Source organism: Argiope bruennichi, chromosome 6 (genome assembly GCF_947563725.1).
Source record: "Argiope bruennichi chromosome 6, qqArgBrue1.1, whole genome shotgun sequence".
Taxonomy (NCBI): Eukaryota; Metazoa; Arthropoda; class Arachnida; order Araneae; family Araneidae; genus Argiope; species Argiope bruennichi.
The window spans coordinates 114,451,192-114,473,839 of NC_079156.1; the positions used below are offsets into that span (position 1 = coordinate 114,451,192).

General features: G+C 26.8%; 1 protein-coding gene across 2 annotated transcripts in view; it reads left to right on the forward strand.

Annotated features, from left to right (window-relative positions):
• LOC129972581 (nuclear pore complex protein Nup155-like) overlaps positions 1-22,648 on the forward strand; it is a 52,216-nt gene that overhangs the window by 20,495 nt on the left and 9,073 nt on the right. For both annotated transcript variants that reach the window (XM_056086771.1, XM_056086773.1), the window contains exons 14-33: positions 170-331; positions 1,149-1,259; positions 1,833-1,895; positions 2,348-2,492; positions 3,819-3,878; positions 4,018-4,189; positions 5,429-5,495; positions 6,951-7,063; positions 8,707-8,801; positions 11,139-11,272; positions 14,075-14,134; positions 15,307-15,438; positions 15,546-15,623; positions 15,706-15,902; positions 17,087-17,237; positions 18,914-19,018; positions 19,498-19,652; positions 20,096-20,225; positions 21,068-21,208; positions 22,241-22,361. In XM_056086771.1, coding sequence (XP_055942746.1) covers positions 170-331; positions 1,149-1,259; positions 1,833-1,895; positions 2,348-2,492; positions 3,819-3,878; positions 4,018-4,189; positions 5,429-5,495; positions 6,951-7,063; positions 8,707-8,801; positions 11,139-11,272; positions 14,075-14,134; positions 15,307-15,438; positions 15,546-15,623; positions 15,706-15,902; positions 17,087-17,237; positions 18,914-19,018; positions 19,498-19,652; positions 20,096-20,225; positions 21,068-21,208; positions 22,241-22,361 — 2,392 coding nt within the window. The remainder of the gene's footprint in view (positions 1-169; positions 332-1,148; positions 1,260-1,832; positions 1,896-2,347; positions 2,493-3,818; positions 3,879-4,017; positions 4,190-5,428; positions 5,496-6,950; positions 7,064-8,706; positions 8,802-11,138; positions 11,273-14,074; positions 14,135-15,306; positions 15,439-15,545; positions 15,624-15,705; positions 15,903-17,086; positions 17,238-18,913; positions 19,019-19,497; positions 19,653-20,095; positions 20,226-21,067; positions 21,209-22,240; positions 22,362-22,648) is intronic.

Sequence of the window (22,648 nt, forward strand, 5' to 3'; positions counted from 1 at the left end):
AGTAAAATGTCAAACTTTGTAAAATTTATCTCATAAAATATTTATAAAAAAAATTAAGTTTTTTTTTTCTTTTGGTTGAATTTTTAAATTTACAAAAGTTAATTTTAAATGAAGTTTCAACCTTTTTTTTTGAAATTAAACATATTTTAATTTTTAAATTTATTTTTAGACTACTATCATGCTGGATGGTAATGCATGGTCTATTGCTGAAGTTCCAAGTATTTTGCCTGTACCTGTTACTCCCAAGAATGCAGAAATTGTATGTGATCCGCCAGTTTTAGTAACTCAACATAGAGAACCACCTAGACAGTTTGTTTTTCTCTCTACACAAGTATGTTTTTAATTTTTTTTTGTTTGTTTCTAAGATTTAAATATTTTAAGGCCATTTTGTCAAAACATTGCTATATTGCTCTACCCCTCTTATTTCTGAAAATAATTGTGGGATGTTAAAAGCATTTTATCTTATTTTTATAATGATTTTTAAAAAAAATGGAAGGTATCTGAATATTATTTCCATGCAATTAAAATATTTCCAATTATTCATTTAAATATTTTTATTTATTTGTAAGAAAAAGGTCTGAAAAAGTTTTGTGATAAATTAAATATAAATCTTATGCTACAATGTTAATATTGTAAACAACAAATAAAATTACTTTATTTTTTTATATATTTAAAAACAGAAAAGAGAAATTAAGATCTCAGTGTGAAAATTTCTTTAAATTAGAAAATCGAAAAAATTGTGTGAGAAAGTTGAAATTATTCATGATGCTCTAGTTACCACTGAATGTTAAAAGTATTTCCTCAGACTTCCTTAAGTTTTGAAGATTTGCGGGAGTTGGAGGGGGGAGGGTATCTTTTATTGTTGTTCCTGCTGTTTCGTAATAGATCTCAAGTAATAATTTACACACATAAGAAAATCCAAACATGAAGAAATACTGATTAAAATTGTTTTATTTTGCTTAAAATTCATCAGCAAAAATTTATTTCATATTTTAATTACAGAAAATATTCCTTTACTATGATTACTAGTTAGTAAATTCTGATTAACTTCATGGTTTCATTTTAAAATTCGAAAATTAAAATTGTCATGCATTTTATTATCCCAAAGTAAAGAATAGATTTGAAAATTATTTTATTTTCTATTATAGGGCAGTTTTATGTTGAGAAAACCAAGACCTGTTGACCAGCTGTATAAATTGTTTATGGATAATAAAGGACCAGATAGTGAAGCTGTCAAAGCATTTTTTATTATCCATAAGGTAAGTTATGATATACTTCAGTGGAAATGTTTTAATTTCGTGTTGAAATGTGTAGAGAAAGGATGTTACAAAATAAATGTGTGCGTGATAATTTTCCAGTTATATGAATTCCTCAAGAGGGATGGAAATAAAATATGTTTCTTGTCAAAGGTTGATTTGTTAAATGATTTTTAAACTAGTATGTCGTATAATTTTTTAGTCGTATTTTGAGTATTTCATGTCATTTTCCTAATTTTGGAATATTGTACGTATAGATATCTCAGCAGGTAGAACATATACTCTAAATAATGTGAAAACCAAAATTTCTTAAAATTTTGTTAGCTTGTACATTTTTTAACAGCAATTTAGATATTGTATTCACTGTTTTAAATATGAGTAATGTTGACTAGAAAGATATTTTATGAAATGAAAGTAATTATTATGCAAATGCTTAGTATCAATTTTAATATTAAATCATTTTATGACACAATCATTTCAAGTGTTGATTAATATTACATAAATTATTAAATTTAAATTGTGCAACAGCTATCTATGTAATTGATAACTTGTAAACATTTACTTGATCTATTTTAGGAATCTCAAGCATGTGCCATGTGCCTTATTTTAGCATGCTCTCAAACATTGCCAGAAAAACAGGTATGATTATCAAAAATTTATAAAAGGTGAATTAAACTCATTTCTTCACAAACTTTATTGTTTAACAAACTCATTGAGAATAATGTTGCCAGGTTTTGAAAACATGGAATTATTTAATATATATCCTTTTTAATTTAAGATAATTTGAATGTAATGTTTGCATTTTTTAATATTAGTGCTTATTATTGAAATCTAGTAATGCATATTCTCCAATGGTTATATGCATAATCTTATCTTTTACCTTGACATTTTAAGTTTAGAAATTTTATCTTTAGATTAGTTAATGAGAAAACCAATTATTTAAAATTTCTCTTTTGTTATAGTAATTGTGTTATTGTAAGGTTGTTTGTGTTAATGTAAATTTGTTAATTATCAAACCCTTAACTTGAAAAAAAATATATAAATTAAAGAAAATTATTGTTGTTAAAACTAACTTATTTCTTATATTTTAGATTGCAGAATGGGCTAATAGAGCATTTTTCATGTATGGTGGGGAACCTCATTATGGTCAAGTACAGGTTGGAGATACTCCTTTGAATCCAGTGGACTCGCAGTTGTCACTTGGTCGACCTAGCATTGGATCTACAATTAATCCAGGTATTTTGGTCCAGGTTGTTAAGATCTACAGTACATCGAAGTGTTTAACTTTCATTGTTGTACATTAATGATAAAATTTTCGAAACCTTTTGGGAAAACTGCGTTTTGGAGATTTGATGGCTCATAACTGCAATAGTATTTACGATAATACCATAAAATTATATATTATTTTAAAGTTAATTTCAACAAAATATTTAATCAGTTCCTTTTATTCATAGATCAAATAAAAGTTGTACAAAATGAGCAACTGTCAAAGCCAAAAGTGTTCAGTGTGATTTTTAAAAAAATATATGCAATTTTGATTATATCTTTGTGTGTATCCTTTACAGGGGTGTTTGTGCTCCGGGGAAACCCCGGAATTCCGGGGATTTTGAACTTCGATACCCGGAAATTCCGGGGATCGTCGTTCAAAAGGAAGTAGGAATAATAATGAATTATTTATTTTGATCTGGGTAATTTTGTTTGCTTTGAAAGCAGAAAATGCAAGATCAGTGTGTGTGGTGAAAACTTTTCCTTTCTTTCTCCAAAGGCAGTAATAATGCGTGAAAAGGGGGAAAAACTTCTTTTTTGTTCTTTCCTTATTGCGAGTTATGACTCATTCCCCCGGTTCTCGGACATTCTCTTCTGGATTCTTTTCGGCAAGTAGGCGCGGCAGAAAAAAAAGGGAGAGACTTCGTTCGACCAGATGTGCGATCACGTGACCTGGGTTCAAAGGTCTTAATTTTGCAAAAAAAGTAATTCATTGAACTTTTATAATTAGGTCATTCAATACTTCATAATCGTAATTTTTCATTTCTCCCCCCCCCCTTCTCGAAACTCCAAAATGTCGGTAGTAAGTCCGTAAAAGTTTCCGGGGATTTTTTGGGGTCCCACAAACACCCCTGCCTTTATAAATGCTTTGTGCTTACCACAAAAGCAATTTGGAAAAGATTTAGCTTTAATTTATAAAAGGAGAATTTAATTCACATGGTGTAGGTTTTCAGATTTGCTTTTGAAATACTTGTACAGCAATTCTATAAATAAACAGATTGATTCATGTTCAAACAACAGTTTAGTTTAAATTATTTATAGTTATTAATTTATTGAATTTCATAAATTTTGAAACTTTTTGATCCTTTTTAAACAAGCTGTTTTTCAGTCTGCATTGGATACTAAGATATAAACGAATATATACATTATTTTGTTGGAAATTTTAATTAAAAATTGGTAAACACTTTCTTTTTTTTCCTGTGCCTAAATCTGTTTGATTGTCTTCATAAAAAATCAAGTTCAGTGTTGTGATAATGTTATTTTTGATAAAAGATTCATTTAATTTGTATTCATTAGTTTGGGCAAGCACTCCTCAGAATCCACAACGTGTTGTTCTTCCTCAGCCGCAATTTTCAAGTAAGAGTTTTTCTTTAGTTTATTTTAATTGTAAAAGAAAAAGATATGGTCAGAAAATTTAGGTGTGAACTTGAAAACTGGCAGTAACTTGAAAAATTTCAATATCTTAGTTTGCCTTTTTCTTTTTTTTTTACACCAGATTTCTACAGTCCTGTAAGGCCAGTTTCTACTCCTGTGCAGCAACCTGCATCTCCTAGTACTGGTGTTTTAGGCCAGCAGCTATCTAGCACTGCTGTTGCACCATCTACTTCTGAAATGATCTACTCAGGGAAACATAATGGTTTATATTTATATTTTTCAAGAATAGTCAGGTAAGTAGTTCTGCAATGTTCATTCTTGTGCTTTTTCTGTAAACCACATTCCTTTAAGACAAACAGTGAAATGTATACATATATAAAATGTAAATTCTTCCTGTATATAAATCTACAACAACCTAAAACAAATCTCGTATATTTTGTGTATTTTCATTCACATTAACTGTGTATCTAAACAGAGAACTGGATGGTATTGCATTTCATGAAGGAAATGCATGATGACCTATAACTGATACTGATTTAAAAAAATGAAAGATTATCATAGTTGAGACATGCTGCAATGAAGTGGATATCATGAGTAAAGACAGACCATTAACCCAATAAAACCAGATTCGGCTTGTTTGACAAAAATCTAACTTGGGCATTTTGGCCTTGTAGCTGAAATTAAGCGATGAAAGATAATTCACGACCATTTGTTCATATAGAAAGGAAAATTCCTCCCCTCATCCTCTTTCTCAAAAATGTGCAGATCTTGAGACAAGGGGATTCTAACACTAACTGGATTTGTAGAGTTAAGTCACAGTATAAGAAGCTGCCAATCATCTTACTTGTCTGTGCTGTATGTCTGCTCAATATGATGTTGTAACAGTATTCCAATGAAAAGGATTGAAGCAGCTTTATTTGTACTCATTAGCGAAGAAATACTGAAAATACTGTTGCTTGTTGCAGTGCTTATAAATGAGCATTTAGATGCCTTAAAATGTATAATCCAAGAAGTACAAAACATTTTGGCCCCACTCACCTGAGGAAGTTTTTGGCTATCCAAATCGAGATTTTAAAGCAATAGACAAAATCAAATAGGAGAAATCAGTTATGCCCAGACCTAGAAGAAAATGAAACCATTCTAAACAGCAGTGAAACCATTCTAGAGCATTGGCTTTTCATACCAAATGAAATTAGGTGATAAATTACATATGCATTCTCATATGTAATTGTGGCAAAAAGTTCAGGAACACTATTTGTTCATTGATGAAGTATTCCAGCATTGTCTTTTCTATGTTGTGAAGTTAATTTGTCTTGAATTATAGTTTGCTTAAAAATTTTTTACTGTTACATTATTTGATACTTTGCTTATCTGACATGAAATTTTAAATTCCTAAAAAATAAACATGAAAAGTATTTGTACTTCTAGATTTTAATTTTAATTTTTATCTAAATGATCTAGTTTTCATTGATTGTTTTGTTTGTATTATATAATTATTTAAGATGATGATTAATTAGCTTTATTTTTAATAGACCTGTATGGAATTTGAAGCTGGTATCTGAAACTTCTGCCAAAATTGGAGAATCAAAAGTTATTTATGTAAGTATTCTTAAAAAAAAAAAATATTTATTATCAAAACTATGCCATTATCATATTAAGAGGAGGGAGAATGATAAGAAACAAAATTTAAAAAAAACCTTTAAAAATCAAAGCAAAAATAAGAAATTGTGAATAATGAAGATAAATACAAAGAGCAATTTATCATTTTAACAGCAAGCATCAAGAGCAAATGTTATTTCAGGATTTACTTTTTATTGAATTAAGTTTGTGATATAGTTCTTGTACATTGAATTCTGTAGCAGTATCAAATCTAATTACTTCTCCCCCCCTTCTCTGTGTATTGATTATACTCTGTATGTCTGTCTATATTTTTAGTTTCATATTATAAAATTGTAAATGGAAGAATTTGCATTGAATTTTTTTTTAGTTTTGAGAAATAGAACAGTAAGGCTGCTTTCAGAATTGTAGAATATATATTTTATAAAGTGTGCTTACTTGTAAATCATATTTTTACTTTAAGTTTTCTTTTGAAATTATTCAGGTAAGTTATTCCAAATAGTTTTTGATTGGGAAAATTAGTGTAAAAAATAATTTTGAATTATAAGATTGTGTTTATTTAATATATTTTCAAAGATTGAGATTTGAAGTATATCTTGGGACCTCGGGCATGAAAAGTATAATTTTCTTTCATTTGATTAGTTGTATTTAAATGCAATTTTGGTTTCTACTTAAATATTAATAATTTTATATCAGTTTCCAAATCTTATTCAACTTGTTTATGCTTTATCCCCTCTCGACTATAAATTGTACCGCTTGCTTTAAAAATTGTATCCCCTTCCCCCCTTTTCCAATTCTGATATTTTATTTTTTGCATGTGCATGTTGATTTTGTTTGTACTATTGTTCACAGCCTTCATTTTCATTTTAATAGAGAAGTTAAAGAAGGAAGAATTGTTAAATTAAAAGTAAAAAACCATTAATTTAATTTTACTAAATTTGAAGCAAGTAATAAAAGTACTTTAATATTAAAAATTGATAATCAGGAATGTATGCTTTTATTTGTATTAATAAATAATATTTATTTATTCTGAAAAGCATGTTGTAAACATTATACAAATCTATAAATCATTTGTTCTGTTTGTTAAAATGCATTAGTTACTTGAAAGCAAATTTATAATATATGACTTAACTTTGGAAAAGATGAATTCAAATTTAGTATTTTTTATTAATTTAAAATTTTAATATGATCCTAATATTTATTATTTTGTAACAAATTGTTTTATTTTTTTTTCACTCAATTTTTAGTTGATATCCTTTTTATATCAGAAAAGTCCAGTGCTCATGCTAAAAAATGCACATAAATCATAAAATATTATGATTTTCAATGTTGTTCTTTTTTGTGTTAGAAAAAAGTTGATTACATTTATTTAAAAAAAATTATTTGAATTATGTAGTTTTTGAATGTTAAAAAATCGATGTTTGTCTCTTCTTTTAGCTGATTAGTAACATTTCATCTGAAGACCTAGCCTTTATTTTACAACAACTAGTATCTTTGAAGCATTTTCTGCAGAAAAATCACCAATCCTTCTTAAATCCAGCAGTTGCCAGGTAAAACTCATTTATCTTCTGATGAGTATTCATTTTCCTAATAACTTATGTGAACAATGAATTGAAGACTCCAGATTCTGAAAAATGAGAAAAGAGTGGCAGAAGGACAATAAGCAAATTTTATAATGGAATGGTGCATTTAAGTTCTGATACATAACAAAAGTGTAAACAATTTATATGAGAAAGACAGAATATTATTTATTTAATAAACGAAGTTTTTAAAATATATTGATTAATTTTTTCTATTGAATATCAAAATGAGAGATAATTAATAAAATTAACTATTTATGTCTTGCGAAATTGTCAGCAACCTATTTTCAGTTTTGTAATGTGTTGTAAATATATATTCATTGTGACAGTCTTCTTTCATATATATGTCTTTTGTTTTCAGTTTTATATATTATTAAAAAAATCTAAATTATTTGAAAGAATAGAATTTTTTGTTTGAAGAAATTGCTTTTTATATGAAGAAATGATTTAAACTGTTCTCCATTTTTATTTTAATTATATGTTGCATTAGATATAATCAAGAGGAGCAAGCATTTTAATAGTTCAGCTGTTTGCAATAATTGTGAAAATCTGGTCATCAGCAATAGTATAAAATTCAGAATGGCGGTGCTTGAATTACCATATTCTAGCGAAATTTCCAAACATTTTATGCGTATTTCCAAACTTATAATCTTGTCATAGCCAAAGTATTTTGTCGATTTTTTTTTTTTTTTAAATCTGTTCTTCAAAGAGCTTGAAGAGGGTGGGAAGGAGTGTAACGAACATATATTGAAGGATTAGACACATTCTATCAAATTTAATTGGAGCTGTAGGCATCATCAAAATATTTACTCACTTTACTTATTGATGAAGTGAGCTTGTGCTTATAGTTATGCTGCCACATTTATGCCTAAAATGCTTAAAGAAAACAAACAAACAAAAAAAAAAAGTTCCTACAAAATATCTTGTAGAATGATACCATACATGCAGCCATTTGTTTAATGAGGTAAAATTTATGGCACTACTAAGTTAGTGTGTCTCATGCCAGAAATAGTGAAAGAGAATCTTTCTATATAAGTATGCAATCTTATTCAATGTGAACTAAGCATACATATAAAATTTCAGCATCACTAATAGTGTAAGAATGTGTAAATGTAGAGCACCAGTAACTATCTCATCACATTCTGCTATTTCAGTGTACAAATTTCTATACTTTTATGCCATTAAAAATCTATTTAATTTAACCTTTCCATGGTTGATTTGGCCCAAACAGCATCTATACTAGCATGCCAATTTCTGTTTCAAATGGGTGATAGGTCTAAAGTAAAGACATTCTTGGTGATAATCATTTTATATCCTGCAGCCCTCATTTGAAATAAAAACAGACATACCAGGTTAGAATTTACATGGCTGATTGGGTCGAGTCAATAGCGAAATGGTTAATCTCTTCTGTCTACCTGTATAATTTTGTCACCTATAATAGAATTCCTTATATATTGGGTTTATGTTATTTATTGTATGGGTAAAAGAATAATATTTAATATTTTCAAAAATTGGTTCTTTTATTTGCTGTGTAATGAATATAATTTAATCTTAATTAACTCATTTCTGAAAGTTATCAAAATCGTTTTGATAGTTTTTAAAATGATTTTTAGCTTAGCTCAGAATGTGGGTATGTCAAGGCTACTGGCTCAGAATGGCTATGGATCTCCTAGTGACACATCACTCAATTACCAAAGACACACACAAAGTGAGTTGATATGTGTAAAACATACTACTTTTTCAAAAAAAAAAAAAAAAAAATAGTTCTTACTGATAGAACATTTTTTTTATAAATGTGTTATAAAATGTTATTCTTATTTATAAGGTTTCTTAAAATTTTGCATTAGTATCATTTACTAATGGCTGAATGAATACAATATTACAACAATTTAAAATTCATTTTATGTATGAGTTCATTTCAACAGAAATCAAATAATTAGCCTTCTCTCCCCCCCCCCCCCCCGCCTTTTAGTTTAATAAGAATATTAAAGCTAACACATGCTTCAGACAAGGGTGCTAAATTTCTTTATATTAAAGATTTCCCCCTTTCTTATTTATTTTTGCTGCTTAGATAATCTTTCTTTTTCTTCCATATCTGCATTATTATTCTTATGCAAATCTAATGTAATCACATGTAACAGTAGAAATTCACATGTGATTGCTATCTGATGATAGCACTTACTAAAGAATATATTTATTGTCTGGCTGTTGCATAACTGAAAACAATGCTTATGCCTAACAATTTTAACTAAAAATCGAACTTAATTACTTAAATAAAGTGAAATATATAATAGTTGAAATAAAAATATTTTATTGGACATTGATTTAGAAATATTTTAAAAATGATTGTTTATTAAGTTTGTAAATCGATTAATGCCAATAAAGTGTATATAAAAGATGAATGCGTTTTTTGGCATTCTACTAAATAAACCATTTGATCTAAAGCTGCCAAATTTAGCAAGTCTAGATCAAATATATATAGTGGAGGATGTGAATATGCATCTTAGAATGTTTTTGACATTTTAATTGCAATTAAGCAAAATATTGATTTTGCTACAAGATTTTCAAAAAATATCACAGCGCAAAAATGGTTATTACATTATCATAAAATTTACAAAATTATCTTTTCAGTTACATTATTTTTTTGCTCTATATTTCTATTTCTATTTTTTATTTAAATTTTAAATATATTTGAATCATATTTTATAGCAATAGATTTCATTGTTAAAGGTAAACTCAAATCACTTTCATTGTTGCTACGAATATTTCTTCATGGCTTTTTTTTTTTGCCCATTGTGTCCAACATGTAAAAATTATGCTTATATTTCTATGTTGAGTATATTTCGATATAAGGCATACTTTGAGTAAAATTTTTAAAATCTTGTTGTACTTAATAGTCATGATTAAACTTCAGAACTAAATGAGGGTTAAAAAATTTTAAATGCTTCCTTTTAAAAATAAAAATAAAAATAATTGCTGCTCTTTCCTATTATAAAATTTAGTGCATAGAAATATAAATCGTAAATTAGGGAAGACAGTACAATGAACAGAACAGGATAAGGTTTCTGAATTAGTAAGGCTTGAAGGCCTTCAAAATTTGATATTTAAAAATATTTTATTGATGTAGCCATTAAGACCAAGTTACATAACATTTAATTGAAACTTTTAATACCATTAATTCTGATGAACTAATTGGTCACCAAACGCAGAATGTACAAAGGAAGTATATAAGAACATGGAATTATATTATTGTAAAATTTAGAAGATAGATAAAAAGAGTAATTATGTTTTTAATAGTTCTGTGATTTGGTTATGCTTGACTCTGTTAGGATACTTTGTACATATAAATGACAGAAGTTGTATTTTTGGCTTTTAAAATAACGGTGTTGATGTCTCAGTTTGATATTTAAAACATTTTTTTTGGGGGGGGATAATGAATATTTTATGAAAAGATTTAATTAAAAGTAACATGACCAGCCGGCCATTAAAAGTGCCTTCTATGTAATACATTTTTTTACACAAATTTTTAATATGGTTTTTAAATATCAACATTAATAATTAATATTTTTAAGAAAGTTTTTTTTTAAAAGTATTGCATTTTTCTCTATGATATTTTTTGTGATAAAAATGGTGTAAATATATTTAATTTCATTAGACTAGCTTTTTTGCAATTTTCTTGCATGTAGCAATTTTATTCCTTTAAGTGTTAATAAAGATTACTTTTTAAATATGTTAACAATTAATAAAGGCCATTAATTGAAAAATTGTTTCTTAATGAAAATAAAAGTTATATTATTTATTGAAAAGCATTCAAGAGACTAAGTTGTGCAACTGCATTTGTTTTGTGGAGGATCAATAATACCCTGCTTATTATCTGAATTTGCACTTTATTTTTTAGTAAATGTCTTGGATAATTTATAACTGCTGTAAATGGACTAATATGCTGGGTCTATGAATTTAGCCTCAATAATTCTTTTTCTAAATATTTGAATTGGTGATTTTTTTTTTTTTTTTTTTTTTTTTTACATATTTATTAATTTTACAGGTGACGCTGAGTTACAGGAACGTATTTCCCTAGCTAACTTCCAGCAACTAGTTAATTATACTTATGAAATGTTAGCTTTATGGAAAGTATTGTGTGATCACCAATTTGAAAATGTCATACAATTCCTTTCACAGGTATGCAAATAAATCTCTATATTAATTTTAATTACATAAAGAAATATTCTGTATTTATTTCTTGTGCTTTTACCCTCCAAGGCCCTGTTATTTTTATAAATCTGAGGCAAAGAATGAGATATATTACAAGATAAATTGCTTTTGTAATGTTATAATTTTTTATTGTAAAGAATTTTTGTGTCTTTGCAATTCTAATTCTCTAAATACAAGCTTTAAATTCCACAAATTAAATAAATCTTAAGATCTCTTGTTATTAAATACCATACAGTCTGCCCTATTCTCTTTAAAAGCTAATTTTTCAGATTTTTAAATCTTTTAAAATAAAGATTAAAAAATATATGGGGAAGTAAATGAATGCAAGCAGTGATCATTAGAAAAAAGATACTAATTTTCTCATTTTCTTTTTTAAAAAAAGAAGAAAAATAAAACTTTTTTATTTGAAATCCTAAAAAAATTACGTCTGAAAGCAGTATTTCACTATCTTTCAGAACTGTTGATGGCAGCGTCATGGTATATAAACTATTTTATGGGATAATTTTATATTTAAAATATGACTTTTAATGTGGGATTTTTTAAAAATTCATAATGATTACATTTTTAATAAAATTCCTATAGTATCTTCATGTTATTAATTCATAATTTTGTATAAGATTCAAATTCATTTATCAATGTATCAAAAGAAACATTTCAAGGACATCCTGATATGGGGACAATTTTTGTTTAGCAATATCATTCATTTCTATGGCATAAAAAGTATGTGAAAACATGCCCATTGTATAAAAGGTAACATTCTTGTATGTTTGAGACAATTAGATGTTGATACTTGTTTTGAGTAATTAATTTCATTTAAAATGATGAGATATTTAAAAAAATTTTATTTTAAATTTTAATAATATAAATGTAAGATTTTTTTTTTTTTACTCATTAGTTGGTTAAGTTGAACTTTTTGTTAATATTTGTATTAAATTATAATAATTATTTTTTTAATATGTTATATTAGGTTAATTTAGAATCATTTTTATCAAAGATGTATAAAATTATGAATTTTGAATATTTTATATGGTTAAATTTTTTAAGTAAAGATATTTATCAAGTTAGGATGTTTATAATTATTGTTACTGCTAAAGGAATAAATCAAAAGTCTTATGTTTAGATCATTAACAAATATAATTCATAGTGGTTATTTTTTCAATTATATTTCAAAAATTTAAATTAAAAGTATTAAGAAAATGTTGTTGGAATTAATTCCTTGATAGCGAAGAATGGCGAAACCTGTTTGTCTGACAGTTAAGAAAGAAATGTTTTTCTCATCTACATTTATTATTCTACCATTGTGAGAGATGCTATTTTCCCTGTCAGTTTCATATCAATAAATAAATATTTGCTTACTTTTTATATGTATAAAAAGAGTAATAATCATAGAATTTTAGCTGTAATGCTGCTTTTTGGTAAATCGTTTTGAAATGGTAGTCTTGTGAAATGAGTATTGCCTCTTAAATGTAATTATAGCAATTTTATTCAGATGTAATAATCTGAAATATGCTCCTTTTGTGTTTACTGGAAACATTTTAGATCTGATCTAGTTCCATTTGACCTAAAATCTATATCAACAAAAAAAAAACAAAACATTTTTTTAAAATTTGTTATTATATATATTTCAAATATTCATATGATTTGAAATTATGATACCTATAAGGGCTGCGGTGGCCTGATGGCAAGGTCTCAGGTTCGAGACCTGATTTCACCGAAGAACCATTATGTAAGCGGGTTTGATGCATGTTAAATCCATCAGGGCCAAACTTTCTCCCACTGGTGTGGTGTGGAAATTTGGAAAAGGGGTACCAGATTATGTGTCATCCTTGTCATCTGACCATGGTTCAAAATTACAAGATCCGTCCCACAACAGCCTTTGTGTTGTTTTAAAATAGGACGTTAATATAACTAAACTAAGCAAAATGAATATGATACCAGTAAAATATTTAATTTGTCTCCTTTTTGTCTTTTTAGTATTTTACAAGGTTGAATAAAAGTAGTAATTTGGTTTTGATACAACTAGATCCTGTTGTTAACTGCCTTGTGTTCATTTGGAGTTCTCTTAAAACTTCTCAAACAATCATTAAAACTGATAATATTTAATAAAAAAAAACTTGCTGATATTGGAAGATTTAAGTCTTAATATAATAATTTATGAAAAATACTGTAGGAGAAAAGTATACTGGTTTATGCTTTTAATCAGAATTTCATTTTAAGAAGAAAATAGAATGATGGGTTGACAAAGGATACATTATGGGTAGATTATCATTATAATGTAATTTTTTAAAAAAAGATTTAATTACAAATCTAAATTTCTCTAAGCAGATTGAATTATTCAAGACTGAGCATTATCATTTAAATGCTAACCGATTTATTCTTTTATAACTTTTTAGAAAATTTTTGACAGCTTTAAAAAATCATGAAAACTACTTTTAATAACTGTTTGCCTATTACTGTTACCTATTAATCTGATATAATGTATTATGCAATCTTGTGCATATTCTGGCTGTTTTCAGAAAATTTAGTTAACAGCCATGACATCAAAATATGAATAAATTTAATGTAGCTTAAAATTTTTTATTGAATTATTTTGCTTAAAAGAACTACATTTGGATGATTTTTTTAAAATTTTGCTTTATGTTTGAATGTTTTTATTATTTTGAAGCTTAGTTAAATATTAATGTGATCTAATTTTTGAATGAATTATAATACTTTTATCGCATTTTTTATTCATTTCTCTAAATTATATCTTTTTCTTTGGAAAACTAGACTCAGCAAGAATTATTGAAGCTTCTGACTTTCAAGGATTTTATAGTTGATGGCAAAGAGGTAAGGCTAAAATGTATTTATGTAACTAATGAAAAATATTTTTATTTTTTGAAGAAAAAAAAAATATTTCTGTACGTAATTTTGTATTTTAATGCTAATAACATTGTTTTATAAAATTAAATATTTATAAAGACATTGTTTAGCTTATTTGTATCTTCAAGACATAGGATATCTACTTTTAAATCTTAAGTTGTAATTCATGTAAATTGAGGAATATCTTCAGTTATTTCAACTGTTTTAATAATTTTTATATGTATTTCAATCTAGTTAAATTCTGTACTTTAAGAATTATCCTATTTGTTTGAGTTTTTGATGTTTATTATATTAAATAAGTTGCTTTGTACATAATCTGTCACCATTTGTATCATAATTTTATTGGCAAGAACTTTTAATTGTAGTAATAAAGAATAAATAGTATTCTAATTTCTCCCACCTTTAAATAATTAAACATTGTGCGTGTGCACACATGTACGTTGCATTTGCACCATATATAACAAGAATGTAGAGAGATTTGTATCTGATATTTTCATTTTTAAAATTAACCATTTTGATCTGGAAACCATGATTACTTATGGTCTAAGTATTATTTCTTCTTATATTCAAAAAAAAAGGAGGCAGTGATATTGATTTTATTTTTATATTATACGATTATTGACAGATTACATACAATACCAATATGAAAAGATTTAAACCAGCACCATGTATTATAGTCAGCTACTTATTCCTTAAAAGTTAGATGGTATTGAAGGGTTGCTTTGAACATGCTTAAAGCATGAACTGGATGCATTTGGCAAGATTGTTTCATGAATAAAATGTGTATTTCATGGGAAGTATTATGTATTATTGCAAAAATAAAGTTATTTGACTCTTTGCATGTGAAATACGTTTCCCTTATTGATATTCACTGCATAGATGGATTTCTCTTCCCATCCTCTTTCTGTCCCAACTTGTAGTATTTCTTTGTAAAAACTTAATTTTATAGAAATGGAATGTAAGAAATATTTGGTAATGTTTAATTTCAAATTGGAAATTTATGCTAATTTTTTTTTACGTATCAAAATGAGTTGAAAGGATTATTTAAAACTTTTAATATTGATATTTGTGTTGTAAAAAATTCATTTTTATTTTTAAAAAGTGAGCCATTAAGATGATGTTTTTATTTCTATTTTTAGTTGTCTGTTTCTTTGACAAATGCATTAATCAACTTTTACCTAGAAGATAATGCAAGTACTGGTACTATTAGTCAGCTTTTGAGAGAACTTTGCCCATCCATTTATCGTCTCGAAGATGCAACTGTTTCAAGGGTTTGTCTTTATTGTTTTTTTTTTTCTCTTAACATATTTCTTTTGATTATTTGTGTCTTAAGTCATTAATATTTTCTACTTATTTTAAATGAATTCTTATTTTTCAGGCTCATGAAATAGTATTGAATGCTAAAAATATTTTAAATAAAGCTGACAGAGAACAAGAATTATATGAGGCTCTCAAGGTTAGTTGTATTTACATATTAAAATCTTTTGATTTACTCTATTATTTGATAAATAAAATTTTAATTTGTAATTTATTTTTAGCTTTGCAAATCAATTGCACCCAATGTTGATTTGGATTTAATGTGCGGGCTATTTCGTAGTGCTGGATTTTACCATGGGATCATTGATCTCTGTCTTTGTTGTGCACAGCGTCGTGACCCACAAGGTTTAGCTTTACATTACTACAAAAATGGTGAGCCACAAGATGATCTACAAGGTCAACAAGCATTCGCAAATAGGTACACTGATTATTTCTTGTCTATATATATTCTTTTATTAAGTAATTATTTAACAATTAAAATATTTTTACATGGATAGGTTCCTATTATTGCATTTATATATTTTTAGTTTTTGTAATATAGTTTTATCAGAGTCTATGAGTCAGTTGCTTGAGGAAGGTATGGAAATAGAAGTTTGTCTTTAAAATATGGAGGGTCATGATTCTTTTTCTCTAAAGATCCATAAAAAAATCTATACCTCATCATGTTTTAAATCTGCCATCATGGATCATACTTTCTCAAATGTTTGTATAGTGGGTTATTAGTTTATCCTTCTCATATTGAGAACAATGCAAAATTATGCGATCCCCCAACTCAACCCCCCCCACACACTATTGTTACTTCAATATCAAATATTGTATATCAAATCTATTGAAAATTATAAAAGTTTTTTTTTTCTTAGATAAAAGTTCTTATGAATTTTCATTATTTTTCCTGTTTTTACAAATGGATTAATTACTTTTAAAGTTTTAAGATTGCCAAAAGATTTCTTGGAGCTAACTAATTATGATAATTTTGAATACCCATTTTAAAGCACATTGAATTTCATTATTATTGCTCATTTTTAGAGCTAATAAATATGGTTGTGTCATTGGTTCCTACCTAAAGAGAACCTGCAATATATTTTTATGCATTTTCTCTAGCAGATAAATTAATGAAATTATATGGATCATTTTTAATTGACATCTAATAAATGAAAATGAATTTTTGTTTGACAAAACTTTGCCAATTTATTGCTTGCATTTACATGAAGGTATAGGCATATTATATCTAAAGTTTAAAAAAAATATTATTTATATTTCTCCTTTATATATATCATTCAGTTTTAATTAATCGACAAAAAATAAATATCATTCTTTCTATCATTTCTAATTAAACAAGAGAGCTAATTCAAATTTCATTCGATATTTCCAACATTATTTCTTCTGCAGCAGCAATGCGCTATATCCCAGCTAGTATTGTATAAAAATTACATTAATCTAAAATATTTTATCATATGTTTCTTGCCTAGAATGAGATTTTTATACTTTTTCATCTAAAATTAATAAAAATGAACCTATTATAGATTGTAACTGAAACATTTTATTTGTTTCAGTTACACACATTAATTAACACATAATTATGTTTTTTTCTGTATTTTGCAGAATGAAATGTTATAAACATATAATTGAGGCCCTGAATGATTTGAGGTCTCAGAGTGTTTCCCATCCTCAGTCACCCAGCATTCCAAAAGTACCTGGTCCTCCACCCATGAAAGATCCCAATCTTTTGACACCTGAAGAAGCTAAAGTCTATGCAAGTCAAATTCTTTATTATATATTTCTCAGTCTATAATTTTTCATTCATTTGTTAATTGTTTTGTTTGTTTAGCAAAACCACTGGCTTAACTGGGTTTTTGCAAAAATACGAGGGTGGGTAGAAAAGTTTCTGGCTTAACATGGAAAATGAATTTAAAAAAAAAATCTCTTTAATGTTTACTTTATTTTTCAATGTAATCCCCTTCCAAAGATATTCACTTCTTCTACTGCTATGGCAATGGTTGGATCCCCTGTCTGTAAGAGCCCTGTCTAAGACCACAAAGTAAGCATTTGCCTTTGTGATGACTTAGATAGAATTTCCTTCCAGCCAAAAAATTTTTCAGGTGTGGGAAGAGATTGTAATCTGATGGAGCCATATCCAGAGAATAGATAGAATTTCCACCAGGAATTCCATTAGAAATAGATAGAATTTCCATCAGGAAGAATTTCAAACTTCAGATTGTGAAGTTTTGCTATCTCAATGACAGCCTTGTGGACAGGAACATTATCTTAGTGAAACAATGATTTTTTCCTTGGCCAAACCTGGCCTTTTTACTTTGATTTTGGAATACAATTTATCCAAAAGATTAGCATAATATTCAGAATTCATGGTCTTGCTTTTTTTTAGATATTCCAATGATAAAATTCCTTTTGTGTATCAAAAAACTCATAAGCTTTCCAGCACATGACACACTTTTTGCTTTGTTTGGTGCTAATTCTTTCTTTCCTGTTGACTGTTTTGATTCTGCTTGGTCTCTGGAGTACAGTGACTGATCCATATCTTATCCACAGTTACAAAACACCGCAAGAAAATCACTTGGGTTTGAATTGTACAGCTCAAAATTTTCTCCGATATCGTCGTGCGCTGCAATTTTGATTCAAAATCAGCAAATGCGGCACCCATCTTGCTGACAACTTTCACATGTACCAAAATTAATCAGTTAAAATATGACATGCTCGTTGTTTGGATATGAAACAGGCTGAACAACCTCTGTCAATTTCAGTTGGAGATTATTCATACTATTTTTGTAAACAATTTAACAATTTAATCTGTAGTGGCTGATTTTGGTCTTCCAGAATGGTCCACATCCGGAGTGCTTGTACGATCATGTTTAAAATCTGCAACCCATGTTTTAACCATAGTAAACAAAGGAACTGATTCCCCCAGTGTAGTATCTAGCGCAACTTTAATATCTGTTGAAGATAAGACTTTTATTTAAAAGAAAAATTATGGCAGCTTGCACTTTGGTTTTCTATACATTTGGCTAAAAACAAAAGAAGAAAACTTTAAAACAGCACAGTATAAAAAAAGTTAAGTACAAATTCTTTGAAGTACTAAACAAAGACAACACTTTGAAGTGCCTTAGTTGAAGTAATTCTGGAAGCACCACCTCTAGGTGAGGCTGGAAATTTTTCTTACTTTTTTTAATTTTTTCTTATGGTCAATAAAGCTTAAATTAAGCTTAATTCACCTTAAGTAAAAACTTCACACTGTAGTTTTCCCCTTCATAAAAGAATGATGTATCTAAGTTAGTAGATTTTATTATTTTTTAAAGAATTCTTCATTTGCTTCTCTTATTGTGTAATTTGTCTTAGTTCATGTGAAACAATTTATGTACTGATTGTAAAAGATTGCATTATTTTTCATTAATAATATTTATTCTTTCTTTGCAGTTTGACCAGATATTTGAAACATCATTGAAAACCGATGATGAATTATTCCATGTAGCTTTATACGATTCCTTGATAGAAAACAACCAATCAGATACTCTTCTCTATGTAAGATATTTTTTAATTTCAATATTAATAGTAATAATTTGCCAGAATTTTAATAATTTGTCTTTTTTTTTTTACTAGAAATCTTATCCTATTGGGTTATTTTTTCTGATATTAACACTCATGAATTTAATTAGTAAGGTTATTTGATATTTAGAAGCAATACTCTTAAATTCTAATTCTAATATTTTAATGGAAATTATTTTAACACTTATATTTGAAATTATGATGTTATGTTTGTTATCTCAAAATTGTTAGCTGGTAAGTTTTTTTAGAAGAAAAAAAAATTCAATAATTTGTTATAAATATTAAGATTTCCCTTAAAGATTTATATATTTTCTTTTATTCTTTTAATTGTACTTAGTATTGTATTTTTTTTATATGTACTATTTTATATTTTAAGTGTTTATTTGTTGATGTTGTTTAGTGATTTTCATCAAAATGTGTTTAATCTAAAATACTTTTCACTTCTCTTCAATTAGATAAAATCTCATTATCTTGAAGATTATCTAAAAAGATGTAGTACTATTCGTCCTGACAATTTATATGTATTAAATCTTTTGTGGAAATATTATGAAAAGAACCAAAATTTCTCAGCTGCTGCGAGGGTTCTTGATAAACTTGCAGATAAACAAGGGTAATGATTTTCATTTTCTCTTTGTAAAAAGAAATTTTACTTTTTTTTTTTACATGTATGATGTGTTATATCAAGATAAGTTTATATACAAAATGATATAGTAAAAGTTGAATGAAATGTTACTATAATATGAAAATGTAAAATATTTGCAAACTTGAGTATATATGAATTGTGTACTTTTTTTCTTTGGAATATAAATAATGTTGAGAAATAAAATAAAATTGCTTTGTAAAATATCAGTTATATTTTGCTTTAAATGAATTAGTTTTTTTTTTTCATTTTTAATTAATTTTTTCTGGTTATTTTATTACATTATTTAGTAGACATGAAATGATTTTAATTAAAATGCAACTTAATATTAGTGCATGTTTGATTTTTTTTTTTGTCACTTAAACTATTAATATTCAGTTTTATATATTATCTTTTTTTATATATATATACAGTTTGGATATGAACCTATCTCAAAGGATAGAATATTTGTCTAGAGCTATTATGTGTATTAAAGGATCCGAGATGAGAATATCGTCAAGTGGAGAAGGTGAATTTCTACATGAACTGGAGGAAAAAATGGAGGTATTTTTTGTAGATATTATTTTTATTAACTACATGAATTGTAGTTGAAGGTGAAAATTCATGGACAATACATTATATGTACAAAAGTGCTTGGATGCTTTGTGAATGATTGAATAACCACTCTTGAAGCTGTGTAATCAACTGATTTCAGGGAAATAGATCCAGAGATGACAAAAAAAAGCAATTCTATATGGTCTCCATAAAGTAATCCATATACTTACATAGAGTTTTCAAATCTGTTTTACCGTTTATTTCTATCACAATATTTAGAAATTTTCAACCATTTAAATTTTTTTTAAATAAAATTTCTATGTGTGGTCCATCAAAAAAGTATCTGAACACTGCTTACAATTTCAATGCTGTTTATAAAAAAATATAACTTTAAATGTCTTTTGCTGTAGAAATATGTTCTGTATAAGCATTGAAATACTATTTCATTATTGTTATTCATATTCATATTTCATTCATTTATTTTATACAAACTTGATTTTTTCAAATAACACTCAAAATCAAATATGTATCAAAATTTTCAGATTAAAATAGCTTAAATATATATAACATTTTGTAATTTTAAATAAACATTGATGATTTACTGGTAATTGAAATTTCCAACTCTTAATGTTACATGAGAGTTCGTTTTTTCCCAAATATTTCAGGATAGTATTCTTTCTTTTACATTAAAATATTTTAAAAGAGACAGAAGTTGTGCCTTCTTAAAAGTATAAATGTGTATTTTATTTTTAATTCATTTAAATATTTGAATTTTGCTTGTTTTAATTAATTTTTTTATTTATATTCTTACTAGCTTTTGTAGATTTGTTAATGTACGTTCTATTTGTCAGGTTGCCCGCATTCAACTTCAAATATTAGAAGCCTTACAACAGAAGAAGAATAGCTTAAGCACTAAAGCATCTCCTATTCAAACAAACAGTATTGACGATGCTATCAACAAATTAAATTCAAATTTTCAAAATATTCAACAGGTATTGCCTTATAATAATTTTTAAAAATTTAGTCATGTTGGAATGTTTCATATTTATTTAATATCAAATATTAAAGTAAATGTAATAAAATATTGTAACAGCATGGAAAATTGATATAATAGTATGTAATATATTTTTAAAACTTTTTTGCTTCATTGGTATATTTTTATTTTCTCTGCTGATTTAAATAATAGTATTTTGGTACTTTTATTATCAAAAAAAGTCCAAAATTCAGTAACTTTGCTTTATAAACTTTTTTTTCTCCTTTCTTGCTAACGTTGTCACCAAACAATTAATATGCCTGAATATTTCCTAAATAAAGTAATAACTGCATTATTAACTTTTTAACAAATAATGCAATTTTTTATAAAGTTAATAATTGCATTATTAACTTTGCAATCTTTTCTGATTATGTCATCATGAATACTAGATATTTGCTGTGCTTTTTGCTGATTATTCAAGATGGCCTTTTTCAAGCTTAACTCAAAAGAAGCTGATTTATATTTGTATGTTTTCTGTAAATTCCTCGGATAATTGAAAAATTTAATTCCTAGGTTTATCCCATTTTTAATTTCAATCTGCAAGATTTAAAGTTTTTTAAAGCCAGTGTAAAAACATTTTCTTTCTTGAAAAATCAAACTTTATTTGAACCCATTGCACTGTCGCATAAACTTTGTCTATTCACCAACTTTTTTCCTTTAATTTTAACTTATTTCATTTTTAATAAGATGAAATATTGTAATCTGTTTTCCATATACTTCCTGATATATTAGATTTTGGGATTTTTATTTTCTTTTTACATTTTTAGTGCATAATTTTCGATTAATCGATTATTTTAATTAGATTGTGATTTGATAATGTTGTGGTACCTAGCAATGGAATATTGAGCTCAAAATTTTATAATAAATATGGTAAGGTAAGAGAGTAAAGTCAAGATAATAGCTAAAAAGAAAAGAAGAAAAAAAATTTTTAGAACACTATAAAATTTTTATTTTAAAGTGTGTTTATTAATTTTTTATTTTTTATTTTTAGTTATATGAAGATTATGCTGTTCCTTTTAATCTTCCTGAAAGTCAGTTAGCAATTGTTAAATGTGGTGGCCTTTATGATCCAGCTCTAATAGAATCACTATGGCAAAATATAATTGAAAAAGGTATGTAAAAATGCAAATAACATTCTAAATTTATTATTCTGTATCAGGAGTCTAGTTGATACTTATATTGATGAAGGTATAAGAATAAAATACCAGCTCAAAAGAGGCAGGATGATGAAAAACTGAGAGATTTCTGTTGAAACTGAGATGTGGGGGACACTTTTTCTTATGACGCAGTGAAATCCCTCTGAGCAGCCACATCCCCATTCCTAATAAACTTGTCTGCTTTGAAGGGTTTTTGTTACAATTGCAAGATAATTGCTATTATTCATAACATGAACAAGTAT